Here is a 9,757-nt window from a genome sequence, read left to right as displayed (position 1 = left end):
AAAAAAAAAAACAACCACTAAATAAATACACAGATTAACACCAGTGGCAGCATAGTCTTCGTTACTAATCATCAAAACCATCAAGAGAAAGTGGTGAAAAGCAGAAAATGAAACTGCATGCACAGCTGGTAACAGGCCAAATGACAGCCGTTAGTGCCTCTTTTATGGGGCTAAAACCTCTCTTTAATGGGTGAAAACATCTTTTCATTGATCAGTCAGGGGTCCTGCTCAGGACTTCAGAACCATTTAAGGAGTCTTTTCTATTTAACAATTAATTAACTAATCTATAAATCATGAATAAAGACTTAAACAATTCCTTAATCACCAGAGCGTTCATGACTGAACCTGATAACAAATCCAGAAAAACAGCGATTTAACAACCATACTAAAACAAGTAATTAATGTTAATTTAATGGGTAAATTAAGGACAATTCAGAATAAAATAACCGAATGTCATTTAGAGAAAACCTGACCGCCAACCAGCGGCGCTGTTGAACAATGAGGTTTTATTATGAAAAATGAATCTGACCGGAAGTTATATCGTCGCCGTGACTGGCGGTTTTATTCAAAAAACTTCGTGATGGCTGCCGGGCGAGGGGAGTTTTTTCGGAGTTTCTTGGAGGGACTGGAGAAGAAACCCGCTCAGCCGGCTTTGAGAGAACGACAGCTGGGTCGTGGTAGAGTTTCGCCGGGTAAAATACAGACAAGGGCACCTCCGAGCGCGGTCAGCGGGAATGAGCACAGGTGAAGCGGCGGATAGCACCATGTCGCTAAATTCAGGGAAGTTTCAGCCTAGCGTTAGCTTCATGCTACATGTGTGCTAAAGCGTTATTGAGATTTATTTGAAGCATTTAATTTTACCTTCACATGCTACTTTTTTCAGCTGCCCAGAGCCAAGAAGTCAAAGGAAAGATTTTCTCAAAATAAAAAATTCTCCATCCCAGCAAACCTTTCTGGAGAGGTGAGTTAGCTAACTACGCTATTTTACATTCACAGTCACCTCTGTCTGCTTCACATGTATTATTCCTTTAAAAGCTTAGTTTAAATGACACTGCAGATTATGTTATTTATTTCAAATTAGCCACTTTAGCTAACAGGACGGTTGCTTAAATGGCCGATTTTTCCTCTTAAAATGATAATATTACCAAAAAAAAATCAAGGTGACGGTAATCAATACCTTTCTTTTCCATAAATTGATAGCAATCTGTAGATTTAATGTTTATTGATAGTTTGCCAACTGACTGGTAAACCTAAGGAAAGAAACTACTTTAATAATAATTTAAGGATTTTTGTGAAAGAAGTTACAAGTTTAAGCTAAAATGTGAATATTTGCTGGTTTTCTCAGTTTTCTATGATAATAAACTGGAATCCTCTTAAATAAGACACTGAATATGTCAGCTCAGGATGTGGGTAATTGTGATGGGAATTTCTCACCATTTTCCGACATTTTCCAGACTAAATGCTTGATCTATCAATCAATAAGGTAATCAACTGACTGATGGATAAGGAAAACTAATAAAAAAAAAGAGTAAGGTCTTTGTTGTAATGTTGGGATACTTTCACTTCAGGCTGCCGTCCGAGATCCTGATCAAGATTTTGTCGTTCCTGGACGCCTCCTCGCTGTTCTGCATCAGCCACGTCAGCAAACTCTTCCACAAGCTTGCCAACGATGAGTAAGTCTGATGGAGACGACGCAGTTCCCCATTTAGTACGAGGATATTCAAATACAACCTGTCCACGTCTGACCACGTCTGACACTGAATCTTATAGATGGACGTGTGCCAGCAATGCTCGCACTTCTGTAGGTAGCACAGATCACATGGTGTTACCTTTTCATACCATTAATGCATTTTTTTCATGACATGCACAAGTAAGCTAGCTTGGAACGCTAACTGTATCACTAGTGTGTATGTAGTAATACTTTCTTATCAGCAGACCAGATTGTTGAATATTGGATGTACAGAATACTATGATTCAAGTAATCCTGTGTTTTGAAAATGGGCAGTAGGATTTTATTAAACAGTTAGTACTTCTCTGCAGCCACCTTGTGACCTTCTTTCGACACAGTGTCATATGGCATGAGATTTACATGTCGGAGTTTGGGAGCCAGACGTGGAAGCCGAAGTTGGCGGATGATGCGGCGCTGAGCGTTAACCAGGTGGCGGTGGAGGATCGGTCGACGGGCCTCTGGAAGAAGCTGTACCTCAGGACTATGGCTGGACAGCACATGAGCAAGTGGATAAGAGAGCTGAGAGACATCAGCCCATACACTGGACTGCCCAGACACACAGAGTGGGTCCTCAGGTACGAATTTAAACGTGTAAATTAAATGAGTGATTTAAGTAAGTAGTTTTAAGTAGTTTCCAGTAAAGAAACATGTCTCAAACTGGCTTTTCGTGGCTGTCAATCAAAGGTGTTTGTGTTTTAAAAAGTTGAAACCCTGGAAAAACTTACACATCAGTCACATCTGGTTATTTCAGGCTTGTGTTGTGTGTTTTTTCCCCAGGAACATGAATGTGAGCTGGGAGCTGACGGTGTGTAACTGCCGGGGAGAGGAGAACACGCTGGAGCAGAGCCGAGTCTTCTACTTCGAGTCCTCCATGATCGTCCGCTGGAGTGCAGGCAGGTTCCCCAAATACCATCAAATCGGCAACATCCAGCTGTACGGAGTCCGGAAGTACCCCAACGTCAGCAAGTAAGATGCACTTCTTTACAGCGCCTCACCCCTTCCTCAACCACACCTTCCCCACTCCTTCCTCTTCCTCTCCCTCAGGCCTGGCTGGCGCTCTCTGATTTTAAAGCTGGACGTGAAGAGTCATCCTGGTCGCTTCATCGGCAAAGACAGACTGATCAAACTCATGCATCTGGCGCCTGGCTTCATCGTCGGCATCTGGAGGGTAAGCGCTCGACAGAGAAACCAAACGATGCTATGACGTCTGGTATCAGGAGGTCCAGCTCCTCCTAGGAGGTCCTAGGTGACACGTTTTTTTTGTTTTGTTCACCATAATTCCCTAGACTGACGTAGAGTATGTGCAGTATGGAACATTGCTGGCTCATTTAATTCAGATTCAGGTGTCTGGTATGTAAATATACATTATATCTTAACTCAGACATGTTTCCATTGAAGCTTAATTAATGATCATCATGAGCTTTATTTCTTGGTTTGTTTGAAGTTGTATGTATACTTTATATACACATACACTCACAAAAAATGAGTACAATATCTGTAATATCCAAGTTGTCTTTGCACTCCACACTCTTTCATTATTGTTTTCTTGTTTGTGTGTGTGTGTGTGTGTGTGTGTGTGTGTGTGTGTGTGTGTGTGTGTGTGTGTAGGGTCAGCAAAATGTTGCCTTCATCATGGTCAGCCTGCACTTTCACAAGCTGGTGGAGAAGAGTCTTCTGGGATCTCCCGTCAGGTAAGTTCACCTGTCATAGACTCTGCTGCTTGTCAGACTGTCAGGTGTCTGTTATGTCTTCAGATCGGCACCAAAGCGACACTGTGTTCAGGTGTGAGCTGAGTCACATCACTGACTTTATCCAGCACGTTCAGAGCTCCCTCTGCTGCTCACAAGGCGTCACTGCAGCGTCATTAACACGTCGGATTATCTCCTTAAACAGATATCTGCTCATGAAGATAAAACATGTTTTCGTCAGTGATTCATCCTGTTTGTCCCCTCCTGCAGCCCGTACTCTGAGCCCGTGGACCTTCCACCTGTGGATAACTCGGACCCTCGGTTCGGTCTGCAAGGCTACACTCTGCACTTTGTCCTGCACAACACCAGCACCAAGATCATGTCGGGACACTTCCGCCAGCTCTCCTGTCACAGAGGTAATCTGATTACATAATGCAGTCTGATTAACAGGTAATATGAACACTTATCTGATCTGATCAACAGGTAAACTGATTACTTTATCTAATTAACAGGCAGTTTGACAACTTCATCTGATCAGTGTGTGAGGTTGTGTCATCATATGTAATCTTACATGTGGTTCTGTCACTAATCTAATCTGATCAACAGGTAAACTGATTTTTTAAAAGAAATCTTTGTCTGATCAGACTAAATGGTAATCTGATCACTAATCTGATTAACACGAAGGTAAATTTATCTGATGTGATCTTATTACTTAATCGAATAAACAGTCAAACTAATGACTTCTAATCTTCTGTATAACCTTATATAAGTGAAATCTGAGTGCCTGGTAATCTGACTGTCTCACACGATTACACTGCTGTCCTGGGTCCAGTGTAAATACCTGAAGTTTTCTGTTTCTGTGATCAGTTCACTTCCAGCGTGGACAGATGGAGCTGAGAGTCATCAACAGGACCAACTTGTCCCAACACAGGTTGCTGTCAGGAAACATCACGCTGCCCTGGCAGAGCGAGACGCTGGAGGGCTCAGTGGAGGTACATCTGTCCAAGAACACACACTTACCTCCGAAGGCCTAACCACCAGACGACCGGTCCAGACCTCAGATTTCCAGTCTTTACAATGAGTGCTTCTAAAAATGTTGGACTATTCCTTTAAAACACGGTTTTAACTGTGACACACTCCCTTCACAAATTAAAACAAGGGAAAATATTCAAATAATAGCTCAAATTAAATCCTTCATCTCTCGTTAATTATTCTGAATTCTCCTGTGACTATGACAGTTACTGAATATTCCAACTGCTCACATATACCTGGGTGTACCGACGTGTACTGTTAGAAAACGTTAAAGCGAGTTGAACTCTATGGAAATAATCAGACGTATAATATGAGCACTTCAATAATACAGCCAGCGATGTGCACACAGCGAGGTCGTAGACTTCTGCTTTGACTGACAGCTCAGAGGAGGAAGAAATGTGTTTGGGCTCAGCTTCAGAGGAAAAAGGGCCACGTCCCTTTTTTCTTTTTCAGCTCTGATGGTTTCTTTCTTGCGCTGCGTAGAACTGCTGCATCTTAACGCTGACTCTGCTGGACGAGTTCCAGAAACCCTTCTGGTGTCTCAGCTCACCTACTTACACCCAAAAGAGGAAGAATGCTCTGTCCTTCGACTACAGTGGCGAGTGCTTTCTGATGGAGTACCACAACCTGGAGGGGAAGGTGCAGATGATCCTGGTCTGGTTGAAGGAGCAGAAGCAGTTTCTCCTCATCAGTCTCACCGTCTATGTTCCTGTTTTCAAAGTCAACAAGCATTTCAGCAGAGAGTGCTGGAGCTGAACTGGAAAAAAAGATTTGACTTATGGTTTCTTTCAATTCTGATGCAGCAACTTTGAGTTTTTCCAGTGTTAAATCGTTTCTTACATTTCATAGTTTGTAGATTTTATAAATGCATTTATCACACAAAAGCAGGTCTCATTCTGTCAGAATGAAAAAGAGTATATTTGGAGCTCAAGCTGTTGAAGCATCATCTTAGTTTGAGGTTTTCAGTCGAAAAAGCTAAAAACAAGTTTTATTTTAGAAGAAGAGTTTTGCATTTTGTTCATGATACAGGCAGGGTGTCACTGCTGTTTGTTTTTCAGTCACACTTGAAGAATAAAGGTAAAAAGAACAAATGTAATATGGAAATATATCAGTGATGAGAATAGACCTTAAAAAAAACAGCAAAAAACACTAAATAGTGAGTTTAATTTGAATTTCAGTTTTCACTGAGTTCATTTTTAGTTTCAGTCAGAAACATGTCATGTGATAAACTATTTAAAGTTTCTGTAAAAGTCGGAGCATGTCTTTTATTTACAATGTTCAGAAGATGATAAGTTCTTCTTTTCACCAAGATTTGGCCGTCATGCTTCATAAATATTCCCATCTGTGTGTGGCCACCATCTTGATACTACAACTAAACCTCAGTCCATTTTCAGTCTCATCTCCTGCAGTTTGCAACAGAATTCATTGAAGAAATTCTTATGTTTACTGGATTAATCGCTAACATCACAATTGCAGATGGCTTTAATTTGCTGTCGTGTTCTTGCTGCGAGTCGCCTTTGAAATCTAATCGTTGTAACTGACAGGAGAGATGATCAGACGGGTGGAGTTTGTAGCATCACGATGACAGCCGGGACTGAAGAATGGGTAAAGTTTGTCAGTGAAGGAACAGTCAGGTAAGCAGTGGATAAGATCTGCTGAGTCTGCATCATAAAAGGAGACCGAACCCTTCTCATAATCCACAAACACGCCCACCTTCTGCGGCTGATGTTTTACACTCAGATTCCCAGCAGATGCTTTGTACTTATTTCCTGTCCTTAAACATATCGTCCAGTATCCGTTCTCAGGGCTCGGATCGATCCGTCCTTTTCTATCAATCGACTCTTTGACGACACCTAAATCCCAGGACGTCTTCCCTGTAACCTGAACCTCGTAGTAAAATCTTCCTGAAGAAAAACTCTGCTTTCCCAAGACATTGCTAGCGGTATTAAATCTTTCGGGGTTGTCCGGGAGGTTTTGTTTTACGTCACCACAGTGAACTTGTTTCCCGTCGTCAGACAAAATGAGGAAGGGATTTGCTGTATCCGGATCCAGAGTCACATCCTTTGCAAACTCCCGGACCCTGATCAGCTTGGCCTTCGCGATCAGCGTCTTCTTCTCTGTGCTGAGGCTTTCCTCCAGATGATTCACAGCGGTCCCCAGACTCCCACCATAAGATGGAATGGTGACTTCTGTCCAGTTCTTGGTGGTTAGCATAGCATTCAGGGAGGAGAAGCTCTCGAGGAAGTTGAGGTAGTCGTCAGTGTGTGTGAGCTCGTTGCTTCTCTTTTCCAGTTCACAGATTTCCTGCTCCAGCTCTTGGATGAATTCATCTGCCTTTTTCTGTGTTGTCTTCCGCTTTTCGTTAATATCTTCGATGAGATTGGCGAGAATTCTCTCGACAGACTGCAGCAAAACTGTGAAGACCCGCTGACTGTTGGCGATGTGTCTGTCTGCAGATCTGCTGCTGAGCGTTGATGAGCGTTTGACTTCCCTGATCTTCATCTGTCTCTCCTGGATCATCAGCTTGATTTTAGCCCCCAGCTCGGCCTTCTGTCTTTCATAATTGCCTTTGAGAGGAACGGTGTCGTGGTTCTTCAGGTCTACAACAATGAGAACACAAGAACATGTGGTCAGTCTTACAGAGCATCTCTCTGTGATGTTTACTGAGTCGATTCTTGCGTTAATTGCTATTCTAATTAGGTGAGTAAGTTATTAAATATCGGGTATATGCTGACACCAAGTCCAATGAAATACCTGTATTTACCTAAGTGTTGGTTAAATATGTATGTAACATCGAAAAAACAGCTGTTTCCCACTAAATTTGGCCCACCATATTTTTCATGAGCTACCTAATCGAAATACTGAAGGTCCAGGTTCAAAATGATTATGCTTATAACCTGTCAACTGCGGTGTTTGTCAGGTGCCTCTTTCAGGTATTTCTGTTTTTACCTTCACGTAACTTACCTTTTGGTCCTGAGCTTTCCAAACGCTGCACCAGATCATTCCGGCTGATCTTTTCCAAAACCTTCAAGGCTACCTGCAGAGCTCCAGGACCCTGATATTTCTGGACCATCAGATCCACTGTGTCCCGCCTTTCTGCCTTCTCCAGCTGAGCTGCTGCGATGCCTGAAGAACCTTCCAGGATGTCATCCTGCTTCAAGAACCACTTGAAATTCTTAAACTCGTCTTCTCTTAATTCCTGCAGAGTGTTCCAGAGCTCCTCTGCGAGTTTCACCATTATGGCTGCCTGCTAACAACAATGAACATTTTCAATTGGAGAGACATGAATGAGTTATTTTGTATCCAGACTGAATAAAAAGGAAAAACCCTCTCTGCTCTGACAGCTTTGAAAGGATTGAGGCCAGTTCTGACATGCCAGATTTCACCCATTAATGTAGTTGTGATGAAATGAGAGAAGAAAAAACACGACACACTAGAAACACTTCCAATCACGTCTTTGAATGATGACACAATAGTTCATCAGGCGTGTCCTGACTGAAGTCTTACCTGTAACGCATGTACAGGTGAGGTCACAGACTTTCCTGCCTCTTCGCCGTTAGCGTCTTCCTGCTGTTACTCCTCAAATCTTCACCTTCCCAACCTAAACAAACAAAAAAAAAAACAGTATGACATCAGACCAGGTTGCTTGTGTGCTACACGCTAGTTAAAGAAATGAAATAAAAGAATATAATGCTGGATACAGCATGGATGGTTTGGATTGAGCACATCAGCAGATAATAATATCCTGGATAATTTAAATATACCTTGTCACAGTTCCGGTACCAAAGACAACAGGGTAGTGGGCCAGCAGCGCAGACGTATGCAGAGCAGGTTGAAACAGAAAGACTTCAGTATAAATTTTGGCCAAGGCAAGCTTGCAGTTTCACGACTTGATTGCTATGTAAACTGGCTTGCCCACAATGATGTCATCACACTGATGAGCTGGCATAAGTGCCAGGGCTTAAAGAATTAATCACAATTTTTCGTTGCAGCAGGTTTTTCTTGTTCTAGTCATTCCTCATGTTCATACTGTCAGACGAATCCAGTGAGGATTTTCCGAGGTTACCTTTGGACCTCTTGTCTACAGTGCGCCAATCAGAGACTAAAAATAGAGAATTATCAGTTGAGTCTGCCGCTCCCGTTGGCTTTATGGAGGTGTTTAGTGAGTTTCGGCTCATTGTTTATCTGTCCAGACACAACTCATTGCTCTCAAAGCGTCGTTTTACTGTAATGACGGACTATCACCAAGTGATCTGGAGCAACAGATGGACGAGGGCTTCAACAGGCTTTTCATCATGAACAAAGACAAACCCTAAATGACTGTCCGGCCCAGGGACAACACCACCCACATCTCAGAAGCCACCATTCTGCTCAGAGCAAAGCGAAATGATCATTTCTATTGAAACCTCATTGGAGTGACTTCACAGGGAATTCCAGACACGACGCCAACGGCTGGAATTCAGTCAGGACCAAACAGACTCAGATGGAAAACAAATCACTACAACACTGTTATCACAGAACTCAAAGCCATGAAAGAGTGGTCTGGATTTTCATCTTTACCAGCATTCCCAGACAGGATTGAGGTGAATATCACACTCTGCAGCGTACTCCATCCGGGACTGAAGAACCCCAACAACCGACCACATCCGCTCATTGTGAAATTTGAGCTCTACACAAAGAACCAGTTCAACAAGAACAAGGAACAGATGTTGACCAGCATCCAGGGGAAATCCCACAAAGACGCAAAAAAGCTGTTATCAATCCCAGCAGCTGATGAAGGACGGGAAAGCTTGGACGAAGGTGTGCCGTTGCACTGGATGTAACCCCCCAGGTCGTCTGGTCCTACTCTCTGTCTCCCCCTCAGTTGCAGAGACTCCCAAAATCAAGGCTTTCCCCGCCTCCTCTCCACCTCTGCTTGGCCCATTTGCCACGTACATGCAAACACTCGACACCTCCTCCAGCCCCAGTATCCCCTTACACCCCCCACCCCCCACCTCCGTACCCTGAAGTATGTGTTGATGTAGAACACAGTGTTGTGCATGGTGCTTGTATTTTTGTGTCTGTACTTGTATTTCTCTGTTTGCATTCTTGTGTGGGCCAGTCAAGTCAAGTCGATTTGTGTTTAAACAACCCAGTTTTGTCTGTCAGATCAGACTTAAACACACAATATGCAGCATTTCTGCTGTTGACTGCGCCCATGTCATATATTCTGTTGAGTTGTGTGTTTACATTATCCCAAATATTTCCAATAATATAGTAAAACTCAGGTAATATTACATTTCATTTGGTCGCCTGTCAGTGATGACAG

The 9,757-nt window shown here is 42.9% G+C and overlaps 2 protein-coding genes across 4 annotated transcripts; one reads left to right on the top strand and one right to left on the bottom strand.

Moving 5' to 3' along the window:
• Window positions 1-580: 580 nt before the first annotated feature.
• Window positions 581-5,205, top strand: LOC143315260 (F-box only protein 15-like). The gene is made up of 10 exons (XM_076722860.1): window positions 581-744; window positions 884-961; window positions 1,569-1,673; window positions 2,068-2,304; window positions 2,507-2,695; window positions 2,774-2,897; window positions 3,338-3,420; window positions 3,688-3,833; window positions 4,285-4,409; window positions 4,933-5,205. Exons 1-10 carry the CDS (start codon window positions 581-583, stop codon window positions 5,203-5,205), a joined length of 1,524 nt encoding a protein of 507 aa, XP_076578975.1.
• A 502-nt stretch (window positions 5,206-5,707) lies between these two features.
• Window positions 5,708-9,262, bottom strand: LOC143315056 (uncharacterized). 3 transcript variants are annotated; one of them, XM_076722491.1, is made up of 4 exons: window positions 9,010-9,262; window positions 7,957-8,050; window positions 7,414-7,699; window positions 5,708-7,049 (listed from the first exon to the last, which is right to left on the bottom strand). In XM_076722491.1, the coding sequence occupies exons 3-4, from the start codon at window positions 7,685-7,687 to the stop codon at window positions 5,974-5,976; spliced, it is 1,350 nt and encodes a 449-aa protein (XP_076578606.1). In that variant the 5' UTR covers window positions 7,688-7,699; window positions 7,957-8,050; window positions 9,010-9,262; the 3' UTR covers window positions 5,708-5,973. The 3 variants fall into 3 exon arrangements, with proteins under 3 accessions (XP_076578606.1, XP_076578609.1, XP_076578607.1); XM_076722494.1 differs by having other exon boundaries at window positions 7,414-7,696; XM_076722492.1 differs by lacking the exon at window positions 9,010-9,262 and adding an exon at window positions 8,214-8,343.
• Between the last annotated feature and the right edge of the window lie 495 nt (window positions 9,263-9,757).

Source organism: Chaetodon auriga, chromosome 22 (assembly GCF_051107435.1).
Source record: "Chaetodon auriga isolate fChaAug3 chromosome 22, fChaAug3.hap1, whole genome shotgun sequence".
Taxonomy (NCBI): Eukaryota; Metazoa; Chordata; class Actinopteri; order Chaetodontiformes; family Chaetodontidae; genus Chaetodon; species Chaetodon auriga.
This window is presented reverse-complemented; position numbering and strand designations above follow the sequence as displayed.

Bases quoted from the DNA above. Each gene is read 5' to 3' on its own strand.
- LOC143315056 (XM_076722491.1), bottom strand. From the start codon at position 7,687: ATGGTGAAACTCGCAGAGGAGCTCTGGAACACTCTGCAGGAATTAAGA. The intron at 7,050-7,413 runs GTAAGTTACGTG...TCATTGTTGTAG, and splicing joins GGAAAGCTCAGGACCAAAAG to ACCTGAAGAACCACGACACC.
- LOC143315260 (XM_076722860.1), top strand. From the start codon at position 581: ATGGCTGCCGGGCGAGGGGAGTTTTTTCGGAGTTTCTTGGAGGGACTG. The intron at 962-1,568 runs GTGAGTTAGCTA...CTTTCACTTCAG, and splicing joins CAGCAAACCTTTCTGGAGAG to GCTGCCGTCCGAGATCCTGA. The intron at 3,834-4,284 runs GTAATCTGATTA...TTCTGTGATCAG, and splicing joins CCAGCTCTCCTGTCACAGAG to TTCACTTCCAGCGTGGACAG.